This window comes from Pyrgilauda ruficollis, unplaced genomic scaffold (assembly GCF_017590135.1).
Source record: "Pyrgilauda ruficollis isolate IOZ18807 unplaced genomic scaffold, ASM1759013v1 scaffold94, whole genome shotgun sequence".
NCBI classification, from domain to species: domain Eukaryota; kingdom Metazoa; phylum Chordata; class Aves; order Passeriformes; family Passeridae; genus Pyrgilauda; species Pyrgilauda ruficollis.
The window spans coordinates 651,236-678,846 of record NW_024531488.1 but is presented as its reverse complement, the minus strand read 5'-3'; the positions used below and the strand labels follow the sequence as shown (position 1 = coordinate 678,846).

At 38.1% G+C, this 27,611-nt stretch overlaps 1 protein-coding gene across 4 annotated transcripts in view; it reads right to left on the bottom strand.

Moving 5' to 3' along the window:
• Positions 1-27,611, bottom strand: part of PCSK5 (proprotein convertase subtilisin/kexin type 5) — a 224,994-nt gene that overhangs the window by 134,671 nt on the left and 62,712 nt on the right. For all 4 annotated transcript variants that reach the window (XM_041489485.1, XM_041489484.1, XM_041489486.1 and 1 more), the window contains exons 4-5: positions 19,480-19,623; positions 17,128-17,204 (exon numbers count right to left, since the gene is read on the bottom strand). In XM_041489485.1, the coding sequence (XP_041345419.1) occupies positions 17,128-17,204; positions 19,480-19,623 (221 nt within the window). The remainder of the gene's footprint in view (positions 1-17,127; positions 17,205-19,479; positions 19,624-27,611) is intronic.

The following is a 27,611-nucleotide window of genomic DNA, read 5'->3' as shown; positions in this document are numbered from 1 at the left end:
TCTGTGTTTGAAGTAATGTCTTTTAAAAATGTCTTATTATTTAAATTAAAATACCTGTCTTAAAAAGTTTTACAAGACATTATATCCAAACATCCCTTTTTATTATGGTTTTGTTAGGTGTCGCATGCAAGTCGCATGAGGTGTTTTCACTCTAACATCAAAGCACATACAACTATACTCTAGAAATGTAGAAACACCTGCGGACATCAGCCTAGTGCATATAGTTCATTAATAAATCATTCCCTGCCTAGTAGAAGGCATGTGGCTAAACTGCAGCTTCCCAGACAGAGACTGCATTGCCAAGAAAACCCTTATAGGTACCAGGTTTGGGAAGATGTGATGGGAGGAAGGTCTTTCAGTAGAGAAAGTGAATGGATAGAAGCCACACCTGAAGGAGGGAGGCTGCCTGGAAAAGAATGGAACAAACAGCTCAAATTTCTCCTTGACTTCAGATGGAATATATAGATACCTGCTACTTTGGTAGCTACATCCAACAGACCCTGCCAAAAAGATTAGATTTCCACAGTATCATCAAACATGCTGGTTACCCCACATCAAGTAATGTGCGCAACATCAGTTCTGCTCACTTTCTCTACTGAAAGACCTTCCTCCCATCACATCTTCCCAAACTTGGTACCTATGAGGGATTTCTTGGCAATGCAGTCTGTGTCTGGGAAGCTGCAGTTTAGCCACATGCCTTCCACCAGGTTGGGAATGATTTATTAATAAATTATATGCACTAAGCTGATGTCTGCAGGTATTTCTACATTTCTAGAGTATAGTTGTATGTGCTTTGATGTGCCCTCTTGGGATGACCTTTTTCTCAGAAAGGGAAACTTCCTATGCATAAAGACAATGTATTAGTACTAAGAAATAAAAATGCAACTTAGTCATTATTATAAATTAGAGCAGAATCCCAGGGATGTAACCTCTAACATGAACTAAACTATGTGGTTGGTGGAGATTGAAAATTATAGGAATAAAGGAATTTTAAATGCTATAACAATTTAAATCCTATGGAAAGAGAAAGAATGGAAATTTGAGTATCTACTGGTATTTGCAGGAAAATACCTAAGTTGGATTTTTTTTTTTTTGCAAAACTCTACTTAAACTTTCAAATGTTTTCAAAGTTATCTCTTAAGCTGCAATATAATCCTCAACAGGAAATGTGATATCTGAAGGGTTACAATGTAATATCAGCTGGAGAAAAAACGTATTTTAACAGCAATGATTAGAAATGCACTTTATTGCATCCAGGCTAATGTCCTATATAGCACTGAAAAAATATTATTTTATAGCTGTTTATCTATAAAATGTTCTCTAATAATCTGGAGAGTGGAAAACACTTTCCAAATTGACACTAGGTTGAGATGATTTTCTAGGTACGTCTGAATAAGGACATAAAAAGGAACTGTCACATGTTAAAAGCATGGGCAAGCAAAATATCAGTCTTTTGCCTTTAAAACATAATCTGCTACAGCTGAAAAATAGCGATAATAAAGCTACTTCCCAAAGGAGAGATATTTGGACATTAACAGTGGAGAAAGATAACAGACTAAATATGAAAAACAAGTTACACAAATCTTCAATGTGAGATATCAAGAAAAATGCCAAAGACCTGGGTGTCATCACAGGCAGGATACTGTTTCTCAGCATCATGGTGTTGTAATGTGGTTACAGCACAGGACTGGAAGATCTCCAGTCAACGTCCCCAGGGCTAATGACTTTTTGCATGATTATAGGAAGTTGCTTTTAGAACAACTTGAAAATATCTCTTCTATTTCTCACAAAATCAAAGATGACAGCATTAAAACAAACACATGGAACACTTCACACATCAGACACGCAAATTTTAAACTTAACAGCATGGGTAAAAGCAACGCTGACTTGCCACTCTTTAAGCATTTGTTAGCTATTAGCAGCTAATTTGTCACAAGTGTGAAGTTCTGATGCAAGCCTAGGAAAGGAATATGCCTCTACAATTTCATTAGTATTTTACAGTGTTGTTTTTGTGAGTGGGAAAATTAACTTAACATATAAAACAAATATGCCTTTTTTCTTTATTTTCAAAACAAACAATGAATAGATGGTTTGCTGGAGCCAATGAAATAAGACGTAGAATTAAAAAAATCAAACAAAATCAGTAAATAATATATTTAGCCAAGTATATACTCTAATGTATTAAAAATTAAAAAAATATATACTGATGTCATAATATGCTTTAATCCAAGGGAAAATTTTTATTCAGCCTCTTTTCAGGAAGGAAAAAAAACATTGGTGAGAAGAAATACAACAGTTCATTCACCAGGACAGCAAAACTTTCAGCTGAGCTTTTTTTCTCATACTGCCTTTCACACTAAGTACAGTAACCTTCTCAGGGCGGGCAATCCAACTCTTGCTCTTAAGTCACTAAAGCAAATCACAAGTAAAACAGGTACAGATCAGCTGCTGTGCTCTGGAACAAAACCTGTTCAACAGTAACTTCAAGGCTAGTATTACCTTGGAAGAGTATATGACTACCTAGACATACCTAATGAAAAGCACTACTTTGTCTCCTTTTGAAACTGAAGCATATGAGGCTCCTTAGACTTCAAGACTCCCCTGACACATAAGCAAATAGTTCTTTTTATAACCTCTCAACCAGGTTAATTGAGAGGCTGTAGAAAGAGTGGAAAATCCTAGAACAAGGAGGTTACAAGCAATTCAGGCAGTCTCTTTTTGTACAGCTTAAAGAATAGAGAAGGGAGCCTCAGGGGAGACTTTATCACTCTCTACAACTCCCAGATCGGGTTGGTTTCTTCCTCCAGGCAACAGCAAGCAGTCTTAAGATGCACCAGGAAGGGTTTAGGCTGGACATCAGCAAGAATTTCTTCACGGAAGGAGTCATGGGGCATTGGAATGGGCTGCCCAGGGAGGTGGTGGAGTCACTGTCTCTGGTGGTGTTTAAGAAAAGACTGGATGTGGCACTCACTGCCCCCATGACAAGCTGGTGATGGATCACAGGTTGGACTTGATGGTCTTTTAACCTTGTTCATCCTGTGATTCTGTAGCACAAACACTTCGTAAGAAGGAACACCTCTACACTTTTGTCATTCTTAATCTCTGAGATTAGATAGCTTTATCACTTGCTCATGACATACAGAAAAAAAGACAAACAAAAGCCCAAGTTCAAATCTTGGCTAGCAAAATGGTAAGGGGAACAACTACGTTACGCATCTTAATGAAGGAAAAAGGACAAAATCAGGAATGCGTTTTTATACAATAAAAAAAATTGAAGTATTTTTTAAAAATAGTTAATTTACCTAATTCTTTACACTTGGGATTACAGGTTCAACACAAAATTTAAATCCTCTGTTCCTAATTATCTGAGTCTACAACAGTCTCAGTGACTAGAACACAATCCTAGAACTGAAGATTTTGCAGTATCCTTATAAAATTTCTTGCTTAACTTTGAATAACAGCAGGGTGACTCTGTACTCTTGCCCATAAAGGTACCCTTGAAACTTCCCAAGGCAACTGCTAAAAATAACAAACAGAATAAACCACTTTCCCAGTACATCTCCTCCTTCTTTGGGATCCTGGCCCTCTCTCACTTATTAATACTGCCAGAAGATGACAGCAGTAAAGTAACCTACATTGGATCATTCAGGACTTCAGGTATCTCTGGATGAAATCCATAGTATTTCCACAAAAAAGAAATACCTTGCTTCTTTGGGGAGAAGAAGGTACAAAGGTGGGTATATGGCTGCCCCTCTACAGTTTTCTTGAAAGACTTGACACAAACTCTCATGGTAAGTAAAGAAAGATATAAAAGTAAGCGTATTTAAATGAGCAAAGATTTTTGCAGACAGCTTCTTATACTTTTTCAACAACATTTTACTTCACTTTAATTTACCCTTGCTCATCTCAAAAATGAAAAATGAAAAATTGAAATATGAAAAATGAATATATCTGACATAAGTATATTCAGGAATGAGATTTGAAAAATGATGCCTCACAGTAATTCTTCACATAAAAATATAGATAATAAGCATAGTTTCCGGTTTTGAGTCTAAAATTAATCCTAATTCAGGAACAACGCCTCAGATTGCAAACCAAGTTAGTGTCACTCCCAATGTTAATTTACACAAATCAGAAACTCTTACTATGCTTTATGAATGATTCCTATTAATTTAATCTTCTGGTTTTTATCTTCTTTCACTAATGAACCGTTATCAGTGTTTCTGAATATATGGCTATTCGAAGTCAATGATCTATTACAATTTTCAATAGTCTTTAAAGCTTTAGAGTATGAACTGGAACACAACAGAATTATTATTTTGGCTACACCACGTATTTGCTATTCCAAGGACAATCCACCCATATTTCCCCAAGATATCCTAAGAAAACAAAGTGTTGGACACAATGCATAAAGCTTGTTAGAAAGCTGCTGCTGAAATTCCAAAGGTACCACATACAGTGAACACTCATACTTGAGAAAGGTTACTATATACTGGCTGCACTATGACATCTGTGCAGTAAGAAGAGCTTTGGCCGAGATGGATACAGGTGAAGCTGTTTGCCATCATTTTTTGAAAAAGTGATTACCTAAACCACACAAATTTGATTTTGCACTTGCAAGCATTTCACCACTTTTATTATAATATCTAAAGTATTTAAAAAGTAATACTTTTTGGATGTAAGAAGAGACTTCCATTCTCATTCTACTGAAGAAGTACCAAAAGCTTGAACTGCAAATCTGAGACTAAAGGAAACACTTCTACTAGAACAGCCACATCTTAATAAAAACTTTCAGAACAAATATTTAATTTCTACACACTTTTGTTTGTTCTATAAGCAAATCACCATATAACACTTGTAAACAAAGCCAGGAGTAAAACTTTGGACTGCAGTCTTTTAGCAACCCTGCACAAGCTAGCTAACTACATTTAAGCCAGTGAGAGGCAGGAAGATTTCAATGAGAAGCAAGAATGTTTTCTTCCACATTACTGCTTGCCTATGGCAGATGTTTGCTTCGTGAATTAAAAGACTTGATACCGCAACCTAATTGAGCATGAAGAAACCAAGTGATTTATTTGGTTTAAGATTTACATCTATTTGTTCTTATAGCTGCCAAGTTGATTTCTAAGGTTTCAGGGCTCCTTGACCTGCTTTGGAGATAGATAGTTTCCTATGCATTTGGAGTGTCCAATATATCTGTAGACACCACAATTTCCTCTGACAAAAGTAGCTGCTGTTGTTACATGTAATACCTGAAATTATATGAGTTAAAGGAATCAAAGGAGTAAAGTTGGTTTTCTAGTTTTCTTCTTCTTTTTTTTTTTTCCTTCCATCTCCATTGCTTTGCCAGTTATGTGATGCTTTACAAAGACAAATGGACCAGCACAGCAACTGTGGGATCAGCAGCTCTGCAACAGCTCCATGTTTGAATACTTTCCTGTACTGTAGGACCCTTATACCAGAATGTGTCTACTACATATGCAAAATGTAGCTTATACTACCAAAGATACCATGGTCAACTTAAAAGTGAAACTGAGCTTGCAAGAATAATGTTTCAGATATCTGTTGCCATAAGGAAGCCTTCCAAAGCTATTAGTTACTAAACTCCTGAGAACTAGTACATTTTTAAAAGGCTGAGATTTTGACCCTGGCAGACAGCTAGCTCCCACCCAGTCACTTGCTCACTCCTTCCCACTGGGATTAGTGGGAGAATTGAAAGAGCAGATGAGAGAAAAACTTATCATTTGAGATAAAAACAGTTTAATAAATAAAGGAAAGGAAGTAAAACATAATCAAGTGACTCATAGGCAATTACTCAGCATGTCCCACAAGCAGACTTAATGCCCAGCCACTCTCCAATCAACACTTTGGCAATAACGCCCCCAGCTTTAGTATGGAGCACACTGTTACATGTTATGGTTTATCTCTGGTCAGCTGGAATCTGTGGTCCCAGCTGTGCCACTTTTGAGCCTCTTGTCCCTGATCAGCCTCCTTGAATGAGAGGGCAGTGTGAGTAACTGAACACAAATATAAAACATAGAATCATGACTTAAATTAATGTCTATGTTCTTTAACAGAATCACAGAACAATTTAAGTTGGAAAAGACTTTCAGGACAAGTGAAGTCAACCTTTGACTGATCACCACTATGTAAACTAGATCATGGCATTATGTGCCACATCCTGCTTTTTCTTGAATGCCTCTGGGGTAACTGACTCCACCACCTGTCTAGGCAGTCTGTTCCATGTTTAACAACCCCTGCAGTGAAGAAATTCTTTCTGATGCCCACCCTGAAGCTCCCCTGGTGCAGTTTGGGACTATGTCCTCTCATCCTGTTGCTGGTTGCCTCAGAGAAGAAGCCGCCCCCCACCTTACTGCGACCTTCTTTCAGGCAATAGTAGAGAGCAATAAGGCCTCCCCTGAGCCTCCTTTTCTCCAGGCTAAATACCCCCACTCTCAGCAGCTCCTCAAAGACTTACCCTCTAAATCCTTCATCAGCTCTGTTGCCCTTTCCTGGACACATTCCAGCACCTCACTGTCTTTCTTCAAGTGAGGGGCCCGGACTGGAAATAGAACTCCAGAAGCAGCCTCACCAAGGTCAAGTGCAGGGGAACAATCACTTCCCTGGTCCTGTGGGCCACTATGCTTGACACAGGCCAGGATGCCAGTGGCCTTCTTGGCCACCTGGCCACACTCTGGCTCATGGGTGGCTGTCAACCAGCACCCCCAGGTCCTTTTCCCTGGGCCACTTTCCAGCCACTCTGTTCCCAGCCTGAGATCCTGCATGGGGGTGTTGTAACCAAAGTGCAGGACTTGGCATTTGGCCTGGTTGAACCTCACACACTTGGCCTCAGATTATCAATCCGTCTTGTCCAGATTCCTCTGCAGAATCTGCCTTCCCTTCAGCAGATCAACATGCACCCAACCTGGCATCATCCACAAATTTACCCACTTTACACTCAATTACCTCACCCAAATCATCAACAAAGATATTCAACACGACTGGGCCTAACACAGAGCCCTGGGAACATCACTAGTGACTAGATGCCAACTGTATGCAGCATCATTCACCACCACATTCTGGGTCTGGACATCTGTTGCGGTTCAGTTGTAGCAGTTCATTTGAGTGGGCTCCCCAGGGTGTCCCCAGAGGGCCCCCTAAGCTGTGAGTTCTCTGGCAGCAGCAGGCAGGCAAGGAGACTCCACATGGCTTCTGAGGGTGCTGGTTAGATGAGGGTTTATTGGGGGCCCCACCCTCAGGAGCAGCATGGTTTGTGAGGAAAAAGGGGGCAAGGGGGAGGGAGGGGGAGAGAGGGAGAGCCTAGGGACAGAAGAGGCCAAGAGAGAGCTCGTGTCACTCGCACAGCTTAATAGGGAGATTCAAAGTGGGTACGGAATAAGACTTGGGCCAATGGGATTACAGATACATGAGACTTCAGGGGAGGATCACAGACTTGGAATAAACCGTACATTTTCGAGGGGTGAGACAGAGCATACCATTTAACTAAAATGTAACACCCCAGACATCCAGTCAGGTTTTCAACCCAGGGAAGAGTGCACCTGTGAGCTGTCAGCTTTTACAGGAGAATAACGTGGGAGACAGCTATGTTGCAGTCCAGGCAGAAAACACGCACAGCCTTTCCATCATCCCTTAGGCAGGTCAGCTGGCCATACAAGGAGACCAGGTTAGTCAAGCAGGACTTATCTTTCCTAAACGCCCTGTGTCCTAGGCCTGATCCCTTGGTTGTCTTGTATGTGCCGTGTGATTACACTCAGGATGATCTGTTTAAAACTGTGCTGGGCACCAAGGTCAGCCTGAAAGGCCTGTCGTTCCTTGGAACTTCCTTACAGCCCTTTGTAGGGATGGATGTCACAGTGGTCAACTTCCATTCATCTGTGATTTCCCTGGAAAGCCAGTACTGATGACAAACAATGGAGATCAGCTTAGCGAGCTCTTCCAACAGATTCCTCACTACGTTTGGATGAATCCCACTCTGTCCCATAGACTTGTGAGTTTCCAAGTGGCAAAGCCAGTCTCTCACGACTTTGTTCCAGATTGCAGTGGGTCTACTCTGCTTTTTGTCCCTGTCCACCAGTTTAGGCGGTTGGTTGTCTTTACTGTTAAAGACTGAGGCAAAGAAAGCATTAAGTTATCTCAACCTCATTGCTGATGATATTGCCTACCAGGTCCAATAACAAATGGAGATTTTCGCTGGCCTTCTTTCTGTTCTTAATGTATTTATAAAACCATTTTCTATTATCTTTTACAGCAACAGCCAGCCTGAGCTCTAGGTGAAATTTCACCTTTCTAGTTTTCTTTCTTCATGACTTATCACTATATTCTTCCTGACTTGTCTGCCCCTTCCTCCAAGGGCCATAAAACCAAATTTTTTATCTGAGCTCCTGCAAAAGTTCCCTGTAACACTAGGCAAATTTTCTTCCCTGATGGCTCACCTAATAGGGTGGTCTGCTCCTCTGTCTTTAAGATTTCCATCTTAAAGTATGTCCAGTCTTCCTGGATCCCTTTCTTATGATGAACTGATCACCTTAAATTCATGGCCATGAGCCTGCTCTGTTACAGATACATTCTGTACTTAGATAACTTATCTTCCATTCTATAGTTCTGTTTCACAGTATTTGTATGATAGTGTATTATCAGTCACTGTATATTCTGATTCATGTTTTTCATCCACACTGACACGAATCTGTATCATCTGGGGATATCTCAGGTGCTTGAGCAACGTTGTTTTACTTAAAATCTCCACACTTCTGTGTAATGGAAGTCCCAATAATACAGAAAAAAAATACTTCTCAAAAATATTATGCATCAGTTCTACTGAAATCACACCTAAGCAGAAATTAAAAATATCTTATGAATACAAGAATGCAATCTGGAGTTTCATGCTTAGATGTCATTGGCAGGAAAAGAAGACCTGGAAGCCTTTGGGGATCCCAAGTTTAGGGGAACCCTCTTAGGGAAAATTTTCTTTCATGCAAGGAAGATACTGATAGATGCAAGGACCCTAAAGTTACAACACAAAAAGGAGGAGCAACACAGTGATGTGCACACAGGCCATGGATGGATCTTCATCTAGTCTGCATACTCCATTTTTCACAGTGGATGGCTGCTGTGAAAACATTTTAAAGAAATTAAGATTATGTAACTCTGGATCTGCAACATATTCCAGCTCAGAGACATACTTCCTACCCATCTTAAATTCTGAGTGCTATTTCAACTGTGCTGTGCATGATATATACTGTGCTTAATCCTAAATTTCAATTGATGCTGTTCTGCATTAAACGGACCTTCAATTTCTCCTTAAAGACTCATTTCAAAGATGAATATGGCAACTGTTGAAATAAATTCAAGTCCTACTTTTATCTGTGTTGATAATTGCTTTTTAATGAAACTTATGTAATTGATTCAGCAGGAGCGAAGTTTCCTTTTAGTTGGAAAAAGGGTTTCAGCGTTGGAAGTCTAATTCTCACACACTCACTTCAGTGCAGAACAAGTTAGCAGCTGTTCATCTGAAGTTCATGGAGTCTTAAGAAGAGAAGTGCAGGGACATAAGTTTGGGCTGAAAGGAGAAGTAAAACATACCTTCTCACTACACTGTCTTTCTCATTCCTTGACAAACCTAGCCAACAGCCTCACCATCACACATTTTGGCTAAGTAAAGAAGCCATAGTCTCCTCCTCAGTCTTCTAACACCAGAGATTTGATGATTGCTTTGAGTCTGTATAGCAGTACAAGTAATTTTTAAACCAGGCTATACTCATCAGTGCAATCTACATCTGTGATATCCATTCCTTTACTTCTATATCTGAATTTCTCTATCTTGATTATTTTCCTTCAGGAAAAAGAAAAAGACAATTTGTCTTCAAGAGAGAAATCTGACTTTGATAAAATGTCTAAGGTAATAATCTGACCATATCTTTAAGAAAAATTACAGAATCACAGAAATGTAAATCAAAGCTATAAAAATAAATCTTCCAGCAGCAATAACCTTACAAATGCACACCTTTTAATTTGTAAAAAATGCAACATCTGAAAATTGCTTATAAAATACCCCTAGTAATGCCATTAAGACATTAATTCCTATCATAACTTTGCAAAGTTCAACCATTAATAGTATATTTATAAAAATGCTTCAATTTAAAAGCTTTTGACACTGGATTTACAACTGCTTTATCAAACCTATAATTAGAGGTCAGCCTTGATACCACAAACATTAGAAGGGTAATCAAAGCGCCAGCTTGTGCCAGCTGAAAAATCTCAATGAACCACATTTTGCACTACCTTTGACCATGCCGACTAACTGTGAAATCATCTGGCAAAATCAATGACCATGGATCAACATGGATCCACTCTTTAACTTTCTCCAATACCTATAATGTCTGAAAAGTGGAAAGCACAGAAAAAATGAATTTGTGCTCTCAAATTCTATTCAGCTGTATATGTATACATGCATGCAGCTTGAAACTGGTTTATCATTTTACCACATCAAGACTAGCCTACTGTAGCTGAAATTCTCCCCCGTTAAGTTCAAAACCTCAAAATACAGACACATACTTAGAAAAAAATAACTACTCTGGGAAAAAGAACATCTGAAAAAAACCTTTCACATCTAACTCTTGATAGAAAAGAATTCAGAAAAGTTTGTATCCCTCCTCTTCTTGACTTTGAATTGTAAGGGAATATCTGACTCATTGCGATCAGTAATTTACCTAAAAGCACTAGAAGCAGTTGCATAACGCTTCAGAACTTAATTTTATTTGTGAGCTCATTGTCTGGTACTTCAGTAATTAGAAACAGAAAGAAGGCTTTCCTTAAGTGTTGTGGTTAAATGTTCTGAGACCATGAGAGTCTTATACACCATAAAAAGGAAGAGCTCTTTTCCTCAAACACCAGTTAAGCAGTAAACAATACTGCTCAGTGACTGATACCAGGATATGGAAAAAAGATTATTTTGCCATCTTTCAACAGAAATTCTGTTGAAATTTGGAATTTGGGTTTTGTTTATTCCTCTGTTTCACTCCTCTCACTTTCAATGACTACTCAAAGAATTTTCTTTCCTATGGCTCTCAAAAATTATAAATTATACTACTTACAGTTGTCAGACAGGACCATGTAACACAGTGTGATAACATAATGAGCAGATTAGAAAGAGTTTAACAAAAAGACTATTTTTGGCAGTCTGACAAAACCTTCATGATGAGATTTTTCACTACTGAAGCTGGAACCTGAATCAAAAGGCTACTTAACCAAGGCTTGCAGTCCAATGAATTTTTTAGTGCCTTGTGAATGTGAAATGCTGTCATCAAGGACTGATCATAAACACCACTGAAGAGGGGTGCCTACCATGGGTAGATGAATTGACTTAACAGAGACTGCCCCTCCTCTAGCCTGGCTAATTGTCCTCAGCTTCCAGCAAGTCTAAGATCCCATTTACTTTCAGAAAACTTCAAATGAACAAACATTTTCTTCTGAAATAGCAAAGCTTGAGAACTTCAAAACATCAAGTGTTAGTTTGTTGTCTGTTCTGTTTTATTGCACACCTCATCTTGTCCCATCGGTTAAACACCGGTTTTGCATTAAAAGAAAAACATTATCAAATGCAATCTATAGTAAGGATTTGTGCTCCATGTTTTTACAACAATTTCCTTTCAAGAAAAGAAAGTTTTCTGCTAAAAGATTCTACCCACATGTTTTCAGTTCATACCGTGACAGAGAAGAAATGAAGCATGTATGATGATTGCCCCTGAGGTATAGCAATCTGAAGGATAAGCATGTTGTATAACAGCACCCAAAGACTCTAAGTAACAGTTAAAACGGAAAGCGAAGAAAAAAATTGCTCCAAATGAATCTTAAAATTAATATACTTCATCACAGTACAATTCTGCAAGCCACAAAGTTTATCTTCCTTATTTTTACAATTTTACACTGGAACCTTTAACTACTGGCAAGCAAGCAACAACTACTGGCAAGACCTAGTATGTCATGCAGTAAGATATTCTCCATGTACCATCATGACCCATTGCACTTGGTTGGGTCATGAATTGTTTCTGGCCAGGAGAGGGATGAGGCCACCAGTTATTTGATACCACTTGAGCCATGAAGGGGAGAGGAGTGTTGTTCATAGGTGTGCTGTTTGTGGGACTGCTGGTTTGTAAGACTGTGAGGTCTGGCGTTGGGTTCTGTGGTGAACAATCGCACGTGGATTGTTCACCTATCTTGCACACTCTTTTATTGGCCTTCTTATTTCTTTGCTGTTCCCAGTAAGCTGTTCTTATCTCAGCCAACTATCTTAACTTTCTGTGTGTCCAATTCTCCTCTCCAGCCACACTGTAAGGGAGTGGGAAGAAGTGAAAGGAGCAACACAGGGTCTTTAGTATTTAGTGGGAACAGTAAACTGTGGAATAACATTTCTAAACCATGACAGGTCACTAGATTGTAACTTGGAGATTAGCTGATAAATCACTAACAATGTTCCTTGTAAAAAGTGGCATCTCAGTCTGTAAACTGAAACAGACTGAACTTCATTACTAACATCTGCTAAAACTGCAGCACAGTAGGATGTGGCCATAACAGCAATGAGGTTTAGTATCAGAACACAACCAAAACACAGTAAACCAGGATTGCAGTCACTGACTGCAGCTTCTATACCAATGACTTCTGACAACTTGGTTCAGAACCTGGTTTTCACAAATGAACATGTCACCAGTTAGAGAAAACAATCCAAAATCTGCAGTTTCCGAAGAATCCTAAGTAAAGTCCGTGAAATTTGCAGTGACACTGAGATACACTAGACACCTGACATTTAGTCATTTAGTACCTGGAATCAACAATACCACACTCGGTGTAAGCATTTAATTCTGTTGATCTGAAACACATATACTCATTAAGTGAATTCTCTAGCCTAAATTACCTCCCCCTTAAGGAGTATTTCTCTGCTATCAGAGACATTTTTCTGGCATTAAACAGACCACACTCAGCCAGTTGACAACATCACTTCATGCTTTTCTCCAGAGGCAGGAGAACATCATGTTGAAAAGCCAGGGTGCAGAAGAATACCAAACACAAGTGAGACTCTGAAAAAAAAAGCCTTTACCTAAGAGCTAATACTTTACTCCAACTGAAAGCACAAGATGCAGCAGTGCTTCTTTGTACAGTTTATCTTCCCTTCTGCTTTGTCTGCAGCACATAATACAGCAAATTTAAAATCAATAGCAACATGTGCATACCAGCACTCAAGCTGCATAGAAAGATACTTCCAGTTGTCAGCATTCCTTTCTGTCACACTGCTGCTATGGGAACCTTTTGAAATGATCTTTCAAGTCACCAGTGAGAGACCTTAGTCTCTCAGTGATTGCTGTGCTCAGTTCTTCAGATATCTGCACTGAAGAGTGTCACAGCAGGCAATAAAGCTTTTCAATTTTTTTCTGTTGACTATCCAGATGGAAACAGAAGCTGATCTGCCTGTCAAATATCTTGTATCCAATATGATTAAATGACTCTGGATGTACTACAGGCCTTCACCATAAGCAGAGAGTATAAACTAGCAGTTTGTCATTCTGTGAAGAAAATTAATACTTTGGCGTTTTATTGGGCATCTGTGTTAACGTGATTGGCAAAGGGAAGTAATAACGAATCATAATGGATGCCATGGCAAAACAATGCCAGTGAGTTGGATCAAACAGGACTGAAACTCACCAACTCACTAATTTTTTTTTTTTGTGAGAAATGCTGTGAAGTTCTCCCCATATTGCAAAGTTTAGACATAAGAGATTCTGTTTCTAATAACTTTTGAATGACAAGAATTGTTGTCTCTCAAAAATCTTACACTCATTAAAAAGCAATTTAGGAGGTTATTGAAATAAATTATTTATGTAGAGGGATGCATCATTGAAAAATTTTGAAGAGGCATCCAAAGAGTGACTCAGTATCTCCAAAACAGAAATAACAGCTCACTTTTACTTTTTCTTATGTAAGTTTAATAAGAACTGCAATAAAGTCAACTGGTGTTACTTAAAGGAGTGTTTTTAGAAGTCCCTCTGTTTTATAAAAGTACCCATAGTAAAACCTAAGCTTTGAAATATGATCCCTAAGAAATTTCTTATGAAACAAAAGAAGTAATTTTTGTTTGGTCAAAATCAAAAATACTATGAACATTTCTGTTTTATTCCTGAGGCTATACAATAAGCACAGTACCATTTCAGTGATCCCATTTGCATTCTGTTACAGACGTAAGACTGATAATGCCCAGTTTTATAAACATAGATGTTAACAAATAGCAGTGGAATAACAGAAAAAAGAATAAAGCAGTAAACCAAAACAAGATGCCTTGCATAGCACAAATTACTTCATCCACAGCTGACTGCCTCTGAGCAAAAGGAAACTGTAGTGTAAGTCTGTACCATTTAGAAGCTTTGCGATTTGCTGGCAATTTGTAGAAACCAAAGGAAACTTTTGGCAGTATGCCTACATACCATAGTAGTTAAAGAAACTATCATCCCACCTGTTTCGACAACAAGCCTTGAAAGACTAGTCTAATGTTTCTTCTTACCTTCCTGTTCTCCTAACAGAAGATTTAACATAGAACTTCCAAAATGTAATTTTGGAAAGTGCCACTCTGCTGCTCACACTAAAGTAATCTACAGTTAATTTTTTCTTGCCCCTTTTCACTCACCAATAAGTCTCAGCCACAGAAAGTCTTCACTCTAATTAAAAGTGAAAAGCTAGCACACAGATCCAATACTCTGATGTTTCACAGCTGCATGCAGAGCTGCCCAGACACCTGTTTATTTTTGTAGCAATTCCTTTTGCTCTTTATCATTCCATCCCTTAAAGCTGGATGATAAAATGAGGCAGAATAAACTAGATCATCATGAAAATTACAGTGCATTTGTACATCCCACCTTCACTGAAAAACACAAATCACTATAAAGCAATTTTGTCTGTCCAGCTCCTACCACATGAAGCAGGAATCAACCAAACTGATCTATGCATTATGAAGTCTTTGTAATGCATGGCTTTCAGAAGGTCCCCTGCCTGTGCTTAGCTTGACTTCTGACACAGCTTGAGTAACTAGTGCCAAATGGCCATGTATGCTTGACAGAATGAATTCCTGCCCCAGTTTCTGAAGGTATTTTAGATACAAAAAAAATGGGCAGGCTATTAGTAGTGCTTTTCAGTACCCATGCAGTGTTTTAACTCTTGTTTAGTCTAGGGGCAACTAGGAAAAAAGGGCAAGAGCAGCAAAAACTGAAGGTGGTTAGCTGCTATTATCACGCTTTTTGTGTCGGCTAATTAGGAACACTGAGCCTCTAATTTCTTAGTAGAGGTTAGGCTGCCAAGTAATCTTACACTAAAATCATGCTTCATGTAGCCTTGCTGTCCAAAAGCTGACTCTACACTGACACTGTACCTCCTGATAACACTGACAAAGCTCAGTACAGCACAGCTTCTGCCCTCCTATTCACTGCAGGATCTTGGAGGCTGGGCAGTGGAAGTACTTAAGGGGGAGGCAGGGTATGAAAACTAAAATCCCTTAGTCTCTAAGGACATAAAAGAAGCAGTCCAAATTTATATCCTGTATAAAACTTTAACTACTAATACAACAGAAAGCGGACTCCCTTTTCTGGACATGCTTCGTAAGAAATTAACTTCAGTATTCAGCCAAAGAAAAAGATTCAACTTCACAGGTGAAGGTATGTGGTTTCTTCCTGCACCCAGAAGTCCTTGAAAGTGCACTGAAATTTCAAAGTCTCTAACTGTACCCTTGTTATACCCCAAGTCCAAGAAGAGGAACATCTTCTCACAGATGAGCCAAGATGTATCCCTGAAGTATCTGTAGGGATAGGCGTGTGCTGGACAGCAGAAGAGAGGCATATGCTGCGATGCAGACACAGCAGCTCAGCTGAAGAGTATTTGCAGATGACAAGTAACTAGGCCCTGTTCTTCAGCCCATCCTATTATGAAGTAACAGCTTTTCCTGCCTTTATGAAGGAGGTTTTGACCAGGAGAGGATTCTCCCATCTACGTGTGAGCCTAAGTTGCTCCAACTTGTTTCTGCAGTTAAATCAATGTTAAGTTTTGTAGCTGACTCCCAGCTTTCACCTCCTGCATTTTTCTGGACAAAATTTGTTTGTAGGAAAGAAACAACACAACCCCCAAAGCATTTCAGTTGTGTAAAGGACAAGGTTTCAACCTCTGTAGTTTCTTTTCTGTGAGAAGAAAGCATTAAATGCCTTTCACAATTAAAAAAAAAAAAAAAAAAAAAACCAAGAACTCAAACCTCAAGTAAACAAAATGTATAGTTAACATATTGACAACAAGAGGATCCTCCTTCCTTCAAAAGATGCAATTACACAGAAAGGTGTTTCTTTCTGCCAAACACCTAGCTAAAAAAATGTTACCAACAAATAATTGCCCTCAAATAGCCATTGAGCAGAAAAGTGACCCACTTCCTGAGGCGAAATGTCCTCCCTGATTTTCTCCAAGCCTTAACTAGAGCACATGCAAAGAGCAAGCTGGAATGAGAAATATCAGAAAGCAGAACTCTGAAGGGGAAATATGTCATTAATCGAGATATCTCCAACTAGTCATCTGACACAGATATAACCTGCCAGAATTCTTACTTCTGTGTTTTTATCTAACTCCAAATGAAAAATCTCCATCACTTTATCTCCATCACATCACTGCAGGGGAAAAAAAAAAGCAACAACCTCCACTAATTTGCCTACTTCCATAAAAAATTATACAAAGTTCAAGAGACTCAGAAACTTGGACAGTTGTAACACATAATAACACCCTAATAATTCAATTAAATTATATATAAGAAAAGCAAGTCATCCCATATATTCTGCCTCCCAAACAGATTGAAAATGGCTCATTTCACATGCCCAGAACTCTCAGAATAATTTTTATGTGCTTTCAGATAGTTTCAAATTATTTCAAAGAGTCATATGTGTGCATGGAAAAGACAAAAACATGTATTTCATGAAGATTTTAATGCAGATCATTCTGTTTTATGAGGAATCAAGTTTTGTAGAGTTTCATATACTGATTGGTACTTTCTATCTGATGGCTCAGATTGAAAATGTAAAGGGTGTCATAGTGCCTTACTTGTTCTCGTTGCTGGCATCATATCGAGGCATAGGGTCAAAATCATTTCCATTTACATCAAAACTGGCCTGCGAATCCTGTATCCAACAGAAGAAAGAAAACCAGGTGCTAAATAATTAGCCATCTATTCCTGTGACTTATACATTCATTAGCAGGTTCCTACAAAAGAGTAAATAGGCTAACTTAATATTCCAGTGGTTTTATGGTGACTGTCTTTTAGGAAAGCATTATATACAGCAATTATATATTTTATTTTAATTTTGGAAAACAGATAAGGATAAAAAATGCTCTGAAAAAGTGTAGGTCCAGCACTAGGGATGAAACAGAAAATGGTGTTTAATTTAACCAGAAGACTACTTCTCTTCTAAGAACTTTCAGGAAGTTAAGACAATTCATTCTCAAAACTGAGATTTTGCTGAATGTTTTAAGATCCAAAAAATTATCTTCATGACTGTAACTGAAATTTCAACCATTGTTTCAAGAAATAAGAATAATATCATTTTCTTAAGAATATTGTTATAAAATTACATCTTGGAAAGCAACACAAACTGCTTCCCCATTTCTTTGGGAGTATAACTGTTTCAAATATCTGCAAGATAACTGTCTTTTTGTTCCATATTTATCATGGTTCTTACAGCTGAAAAGAGTTCATAGAGTGAACAGCTGCTGGTTTGCATGGCTCTCATTAATTGATGCAGTAGCATGTGGTGTGTTGACATGGCAAGCAGCAATTTTTAAACTCTTGTTTGTTCAAAACCAGTTACACATCCACCTCAAATACTCCTATTTGCAGCACCATCACCTATAATCTGAGAATATAGAATGCATTTGTCATCAAACAAGCAATGTGTATTGCTTGTGTTGGGGATTTCCCTGCTGGCATCAGGAAAGGGAGAGAGGAGTGGTAAGGATATAAATAGTTGCTTTCAATTCAGTGGTAGGGCAGTACTGGAATGAGGTGACATGATACAATATGGGTAATTTACTGAGGAGATAAAATTTTATCTGCTTTATTTAAATAATTTAAGATACTAAAATGAAAGATGTGTCATGTGATAGGATCAAACATACATTGACAAACTGGGCAATTGCCACCCCCCCCCCCCCCCCCCNCCCCCCCCCCCCCACTTGTTTTCATATCCTCCAAGCTGAGTTCCACATGTACCATAGGGAACGATACATATGTAAATATGGCTAATTTAAAATAAGTGGCTTTAAATGTGGACATCACTGTAGTTTTTAATGGGTTGTTAAAGATGTTTTTGTCACAATCTCTTAATGCTCTATCAAGAAGTAAGCCTGCGGGCAAGAATCCTCTGTTTAGGTCTCTTTAACAAGATCTACATTTGTAATGGGAATGAAGGTATGTGCATGCCTTGCACTGGTCATCTTCACCAGTCCAGCTCAATCCAAATATATTTGCTTCTGTTATTACTCTGTGTAAAAGTACACCTTGCACACTTTATTTTAGACAAATAATAAGGTCCTCACAGTTACATGCCTTCAACTAATGCCTACTTCCAAAAGAGAGAACAAATCACTACAGCAAAATGTGGGCCTGATGCTCTGAACAGGTTCAAACTCTGACACCAACACCAGAGAAGAAGATTCTCCTTATGTTATCAGCTTCCAAGACAGATTAAATCAGTCATCTAAATATGGTGAACCACGAGCAAACAGAAACCTCCTTAGGCGAAGTGAGACACAGAGCATAGAAAACAATGGATGCAGCTCTATCACAAATTGTGAGGGGACTCAGTAGAGTTAAAAGAAATTTATTAGAAAGAATACTCTGCAACAGAATATTCTACACTCAGTTCTTAACTGAGTGAATCATGAAAGGTCATATACTTTTCCTTTCATATTGTTTCTAGCAGTATGATAAACAGCTTTAAAAATTAATGCATGGAAGGATTACTGTAAAATTACTGTCTTTGAGAAAAGCTTCTGTCTCACTGACTAAATGTATTGGCCAAATATGGAATTCAACTGCATGTGTTAACTGAAAAGCAGTGTATTCCATTTCTAATTTCTGCAAGTGTGAAGATATTAAGTAAAAAAATTGCAGAAGACACAAAAAATATCCAGTAATTGGTTCCAGTTCTTCAGAAATTCAGGACACAGCTACAAGAGGCGTCCACATATTAAATACATTCAGATGAAACACAGTCTTAACTAAAACAATACATATTATCAAAAACTGTTTTTCTTCCTCCCATTGGTGTTAACATTTGCGGAAACACTTGTATGATTTTTCTCCCTTCCCTCCTCTCTTTCTCCATCTTTCCAGAAGCAGCAAATTATTTTTGAGTAGTAACAAAGCAGGAAATCTGGGCTCCTGTGGACACTCACATAATTCTGCATCAAGTCTGGGTGGTTTCTTTCAATGCCGTCATCCAGGATGGTGACCACAACATTCTTTCCAGTGTAACCTCTCTTCCAAGCACCTACTATATTCATATCTGATTGGCAATGGTGGGTGTTGTCACTGCAGTGCTGGGGAAAGAAGAGGAGATAAAGATGTTGTATATTGGAGATTACTGAGCAGTTAGGGATTGAGATACTATCCTACTTACATTAACATTACTATTTAAAATAGCACATGAACATAATTGATTTGAATAGGAACTATACAACATCAACACTTTTATTTAGACAGAAAACAATTTTAAAAAATGCAAATTGTATAAAAACTGCTAGTCCCACTTATTTCTCATTCTAATTACTCTTCATGCTAAGCAACACAAAAGGAAGCATTCAGCTGTATTGAATTTGAAATATTTGAATTTTTTTTTTCCAAAAAACCAAACCATATGTGGATAAAAGTAGACAAATGCCTGTACTGAAATGGTAATGGAAAAAAAAACACCTTGCTTTTTAGAGCTTATATGCTGTGTACAATTTCTTGACAGAATGTTTGGAAACCAATCAAGATTCATTTCTATCTACAAAAGAAGGCTTTTGGCAGGTTTTGTGCAGTATCAGCAGGAGATGGGCCGCAGTTAAGAACCTGTAATGAAAACACCACCCTAAAAAACTTGCATCTTAGGGGGTTGGATTAATTGTAGATAGTGCTGATTGGCAGCAGCCTGGGGTATAGCTTTCAGAGCAACCAAGTCCAGTATCACGGAGGAAGAAAGTTTAGTGTACATTAAAGCTGAAAGCCTCTTCCAAGACACAAATGCACCCATTTCGTGTGAAGAAATCTGGCTTGCCATGGCAATGAGACATGACCCTCAGGTATTTGTAATGCCCCATTAGCCGATCTCTAATCCACACGCACATCCCTCCCCTGTGAAATTAACTCAATAAGCCTCTCTCATCAGTACTGCTTTCCTGCAGCTCTGCCAGGCTCAGACAGAGTAAGAGGCAAAAACAGAAAAAAGAGGGGGTACAAGGAAGAATAAAAACAAAGGGTGGGAGGAAGAAAAAAGAAATTAAAGAAGAAATTTGTATCATAACAACAGTGGCTGTAGACCATGCTCCATCTCAATCCCTGTCTCTCCACTTCATGTCCCCACTTCAGCCTCATGTCTTGTCACTCTACTACTTCTAAGAAGTAAATAGATTTGGAGGGGTGTAGTCCACCTTGACTTAGTCTTCTCCAGCCAGCAAACTTTCTCAATTTCCATTAGCAAACCTATGTGCAAACTGATTCCTATTAAATAATAATTTTCCTCCTCCTCCTTGCTCTCCACTTTACCACCCAAATCAGAGGATTCAAGAGTGGTCATTTGTTATTACTAGAGCAAGGTTATAGTATTATACATAATATAAAGTCTCTCTCAGGGTTTTTCCATTGTGCCCACAAATATCTGTCTCTGTCTATCCATCCCCACACAAAGGACTTCAGGGACTAGTTCCAAGGAATGTGTAGCTTTTGTTCTCTGTACTGCTTGGAAATGCTCATGCTGCTGGCTTTATGAAATTAATTACAGTGTAAACTTGCTGTCTGAATGTAACAGTTGTACACACGAGGATTTCTAATGTACAAATACGATGGTTAAACAAATTTAATGTTTCCAGCTACACTGGTCTTTTTCAAAATATTATTAAATTAAGTATCAGAAAATACCTGCTAAAGATTTTAATATCATCCTCCACATTTTCTGATGTGAAGACAAAGAGACGGAAAGATGGAACCACCAGCCTTTAGCCACAGGGTAAACTACAACAGGCATTCAGGATTCCTGGCTCTGGCCTCCAGTCAGATTTACTGGACCATTACACTGTGCCTTTATCCCCATTTCTGGAATGCCAAATGACCCTCAGCTGCTTTGCTTAATGTCTTGTCCTCTCTTCCTAGGGGATGAGCTTGTTATTTTGCTTTCACGCCAGCCAAATCACACAGGCTGAAAAAGCATATGGGTATTTTAATTCCCATTCCTTTGCAAGCTCTTTGGATCTCTGCCAGAAGGTCACCAATACTTCCCTTAATGAGTCCATTGCCCTCACTTACTTGAATATTTTCTTTTGTGGTGGTGACTGAAGGGGCCTTTGCTACGTGCATGGAGACAACCATGAAACACATGTCTTACCTACTGTGTGCTCTGATGATTCTCTCAAGAGACACATGAGGTCAAATTGATTAAGGAAGGGTAAAGCAGTTGTAACTGTGAGCCCACTTCTAACTTTAATACACAGAATATGTTAACATAGGATACAAAACGTAAAGGCAACAAAGTATCCAAATGGGAGCAATTCAAAGCAGATGAAGAGTTCAGTTATTATCATTACAATAAAAAACAACTTCTCATGTCCCATTTAGAAGAGCATCTGGGTTTTTTCACCTCTACTCCCTACTGTTTTTTCTTCTATTCAGTTATTTATTTATGCATTTTTTAACCTCTCCCCTGTTTATAGCCTTATTTTTTTCTCTTCCAGTACTGCCCACTGAAACACCAGTTTTGTATAATTCAACATCTGATCCAAGATTTCTGTATTTTAATCACAAATTAGACTTTCCCTCAGATTTGTGTCTGTATTTTTCCAGATAAATCAGAATGGGCATTTTCCTCTTGAAGCGGTCTGATTTGTCTTTAATCAAGAACGCTTTGAATCTTAGAGTGGAATTACTCAAGTACTATCTTTTATGGTATATGGTATATGCCTCTCCACATACAACAGCATCTAATATGTCAGGTATTACTTGGCTTAATTTGCACTCTTTTCTGTCCCCTTGGACTGGTTTTGGCTGAGATAGAGTTAATTCTCTTCACATTAGCTGTTATGGCGCTGTTTAGGATTTGTGATGAACTGAGTTTGGATAAAATAGGGATATTTTTGTTATTACTTAGAAGTGGTTACCAGAGACAAAGCCTTTTTTAACCTGGGACACAGGTGACCTCAACTGACTACATCATAGGATGCAGTCACTACTTAAGAGCTGGGGGAAAAGGAAGGCGAAAATGTTCCAGGTGATGGCATTTGCCTTCCCAAGTCATTTTTACGCAATGGAGATCGTTGAAAACCTGGGAAACGGTGAACGAATTCCCTGTTTTGTCTTGCTAGTGCGTGCAGCTTTAGCTTTCCCTAATAAACTCTTTTTATCTCAATGCATATGTTTTCTTGCTTTTACCTTTCTGATTCTCTCCCTGATTCCACTGCTGGTGGAGTGAATAAGCAGTTATGTGGTGCTTAGCTGCTGGATTGGGTTAAAATTCCTCTTTCCTTCAAAAAACCCTTCCTGCAAGGAAATTTCCTGGGTTCCATTCTATAATTTTTCTTTAAGCACCTGCTGCTTCTCTACCACCAATCCAAATTACATTGTCAGGTTGTTAGCAGAGGGCTGGTTTTAATTAATTTGGAAGCACTTTTTCAATTTGCAGTGTTACCCAAATAAAGAACCATTAAACATCTGTCATGATAATAAATGTTACATTATCCAGAGTGACTGAATTTTGTATCAATGAGCAAATACTGAATTTTATGGTTTATTTTCAATCTATTTTCCATATTCTTTCTTGTTAGAAATTTTATTTGTATTAGAATTTTATTTGTTAGGATAAAAACAACTTTTGCCATGATCATGTACAAATACAGTAGTTGGAAGCTTTTATTAGATCTGTCAATCTTTGAACTGTTTGTTCTATTCTACTGTATCTTCTGCCTCTCAAAACAATTAAGGTAATTCAGAAATTTCCTGCATTTGTACTATGACTAGACAACTGCATTAAATCAGCACTACTTCAACATGCATTGCTTTCATCAATACCCCTGAGAAAAACACCAAAAGGAATAAATAAACTCTTGCCCAGTTATTTAGAGTAATTTTACTAAGATTTTAAAGATTTTATTAAGATTTTAAAAGGGCATTCAAAGCATGATGGTGTTCTTTGGAATGTTTAATTTGAAAATGTTAGTGATAAAATGTCAGTGATAAGAACCATGTACAAGGTGGAAAAACCTCTTTAGTGCACATAGAAGAAGGAGGGCTATTGTATGAAAAATTTAAAATATTGAACTTTTCCTATACTTGAAATTCAACACTTATCAGCATAAAAAGACAAAATATATCTTGTTCTAGATATATCTTTGATACCTTTGGACAGACATTTTGGAAGCCTGCCTTTTCACAATTAACAAACAGACATAACTTTAGAAGGATTTTCTGAAGTTTGCATGTTGCAGTCAGTATCAGATATGGGCATGGATTCTCATACTTTGTCTTAGGTTGGAAATGGTGGGGTGTATGCTACTCCTATCTGATGGGGCAGTTATGTTAATTGGGCAGTTTTCTTTATCTCTTCCACAAGCCATCCTCCCTCAGGGGAGATATCTTCTGCTAATAAGCCATTGAGTGTCACTGCATGACTGATAAAATTACATTAGCCCATTGGGAGAAGCTCTACCCAGAAGGAGAAGCCAAGCATTCCTACCCGGATATAATCAGAGATCTGGAAGGCCACAGTCAGCCTCTTCCACTGGATTTCCAGAGGAGCAGCTGTCTTCTCCACTGTATCTTCAGAGGAAGACCAGACCCTTCTACAGGCTCACTGCTTCAACAGAACCATGTCTGTCATTCCAAGAGGACTGCAGTCGCCAGTCAATCAGACTAATACCAACACCCTGACCCACCGGGTGTCAGATTGTATTCAGACTCTGTCAGTGTTGTTTTGTATTAGTGCATTGTTTATTTTAATTTTATTTTATTTCCTAATAAAGAACTGTTATTCCTGCTCCCATACCTTTGCCTGAGAGCCCAGTTAATTTCAAAATTACAACAATTCGGAGGGAGGGCGTTTACATTTTCTGTTTCAGGGGAAGCTGCTGCCTTCCTTAGCAGATACCTGTCTTTTCAAACCAAGACACACTTATTTTCTGAAATGTCTGTAAAAACTACCTTATGGTCATTGTCATTATCTTAATGCGTCTGCTGATCTAATTTTTGTAGTTGGAGTCTTGGTATATCTAGTTAGGGATCAGGAACAAAACTGAACAGCTAAACTGAAGAATCAAGAACATATCAATGATTAAAATATTTTGGAATTACAGAGATGAAAATAAAATTACAAGAATAATAACTGTAAAATTCTGTTCTGTCTTGCTTAGCAATGCCTATTAGTCTACAAAACCAGAGCAGAAACAGAAGTTTCTAATTCTGTGACATGCAGTTTCTCAGAAATGGCATACTGTGCCCTCTGTAAGTCTTCATGACTTCACTGCACTGGTTTCTTGCAGTTTTTGAGTTACAAGGAATTCTTTGGCAAGATCCAGTCCTTATCTATGGGGATATAAAGAAACACAACATGATAATCAGAATGACTAATAGTGAGTTTGACAAGTTCAGGATCTCACTTAGTGTTAGAGTACCTATTCTTCCGATCATGGGGAAGCTCTGAAATACTAGATCCAATTTAGGGATTAGAAAAGGTAGATTCTGGGTATTGAGAAGAACAACAGCAGCAACAACAACAAAGTCTGGTTTCCTTAGAGTCATAGTGAAATGGCCTTTGACACAGACAGAAACAAAAATACTACAGTCATGTTCTCTGCATCAGAGGGTTTTGTTAGCTACCAACCTGCAAGCACGGAGAAGACAGAAGCTGCACAAGATCGCTTGTGGAGGAAGGACAGTCAAGGACCTATGGCTTGACCTTGAGCAACACAAGCAGAGAGAAAGGGCACACACAGGGCTGATTCTGACATTCTGTGCAGTTAGAGGAATTACTATCTCCCTCTTCTGTGAAGGGAATGTAATTTGGGGCATTTGGCACTCCTAGCTTGGTCCAGGCAAATGCACAGGCAGCAAAGATTCATGCTTTTTAATAGAGGGGACATCCTAATGCTACATTCAGCTTTCTGAGGTACAGGTTTGTGCAGTGTTTTAAGTTAAAACTTGCCAATTATTCTCTCTTTTTAGCAGATAACAAAACAAAACAAAAAAAAAAAAAAAAAAAAAAAAAAACAAAAAAAAAAAAAAGGAAATAATATATTTTTTTATTATGCTTTTCAGGTGATTCAATTTTAAAGGGGAATGAAAAAAGCAAGCAAGGTAGAAATGAAGACAGTTGGGAAGCTAGGGTCCTTATTGAAATGGGCATAAGACAATGTGATCTACTGAAATGACTTTTTGGCTTCTCCAAGAAGCCAAGAGTAAGCACTTGAAAGCTACATTTTCTAAACAGACTATTGAAATAAGGCTTCTTTTTAAAAGTATTTCTGACTTTTTAAAATTATTTTATCACAAAAAAAAAATATGATCAATGAAGAATTTTTAGAAGGAGAAATACTTGTAGATATTTTTTATTTTTTTCTGGCATAATCTGATAGTGCATAACAAACAGCATTTAATAACTGCATACAAAAACTATTTCCTTCTGAGTTATGTCTTTAAGTAATTTCTGATTGTTGCTGCACACTATATGTTTATGATCTATATGATCACTACATGATCTAGCAGGAGTAGGCAGATAATATAGAGACTGATTAATCTCAAATACAAGATTCTTTTGCATGAAGTATCATCCGACTTCTCGAGTCATACTTTGCTGAATTGTTACTTTTTTAATCTGTACGTACATCAAGAGAAATATTTCAAGACCACACTATATTAAATATTTAATTCCAATTTATTGCTTGTGCAGCTTCAGAGGGTTTAGTTAATTTACTTTAGAGATGAATTTGGTTTTTAAGCTTCACTGATTCATTAACAAAGAATATACTTAGAGGCCAATAAAACAATCACAGACATGCATTATTTTTTGCCTCTTTAAGCAATGAAAATGAACAGAAAATCAATATGAAAGGGCTTCTTACTTCATAAGAGCATCTGATGACTATAGAGAGAAAAGAGTAACTTACAAACCTACATATATGGGTTTTCACAGTGAAAAATAAGGAGTTCATAAATGGTTTCTTTTTGGTGCTGATCAAACTGCTATCCTTAACAAAAATAGAATCATTCATAACATGTTAAATTTATGTTCAACACAAGTCCATCACTTTTTCATCATTGGCACTTTTTAAAATGAAGATTCAAGTTTTTTTCTGTAAACTATGTGCTGGCTTAAAGAGGAACTAATTTAGGGAAGCCCTTTATGCCCATTTCACACAGGCTGATGACAGTGTACTCTTTTCAGGGGTGGGAAGCTCCCCTGCTTCTAGGACTTCAGACAGCAAAATTTCTATCCGAGCTGCAACTGCCTCTAACATCACCTCCTCCGACATGAGCCATAACCTGTGTCTCCAACAGGATATCTGCCTCTAGTCCTGTTTCTTTCCCATGTGGTGGCAACAGGAGAGACTCCTTCAAGCCTGAGAAAGAAAAGCAGCTAAAAACACCTTATGGTTATTGAGCATGTACTCCCACCTCCACTAAGAGGCAAATATGAAAAGTTTAATTTAAAAACTTTTTAAAACCACTGAGAAAGGTTCACTACAATATTATAACAACAACAACAACAACAAGAAGGTGATAATAATAAATAGCATATTAGACCTGGTGCACCTGGTATGTCCTTGCATCACTGCTCATGTGTCAAAGGTCACATGCCGAAAGGTATATGTCAGTGTATGGACTCTCCCTGATAAGCACTGGGAGAAATATAAGAACAGCATGCAGAACATTTTGGGCAGAAAGCGAGAAAAAAAATAAACAACTTTCTGTGATTACTGCCAGAAAACACCAGAAGGAAAGAAGTATGCATTGGAATGTATGTCTGTATGTGGCCATATTCTCTTAAGATCACTGTCCAATGACTTACTGCTACTGCTGCTGCTACTATTGATACCATCAACACCATGTAAATAGCCTACTTAGCATGAAAATGTATTTTTCCTTGTCCAAAGTCCTGTGTACAAAAAAAAAAGTATGGAACTTCTTTTACTAATTAGAGAGACTATGTGGGAAGAACAGCCTCAGTGGTGCACCACCGAGCCTGAGGATTCAGTATTCACGAAGGACAAATGACTCCTCAGAGAGACAATGCTTTCCATGTTACCATTTTACATGGCCTTTGACTCATTTTTTATCTGACCCCTTC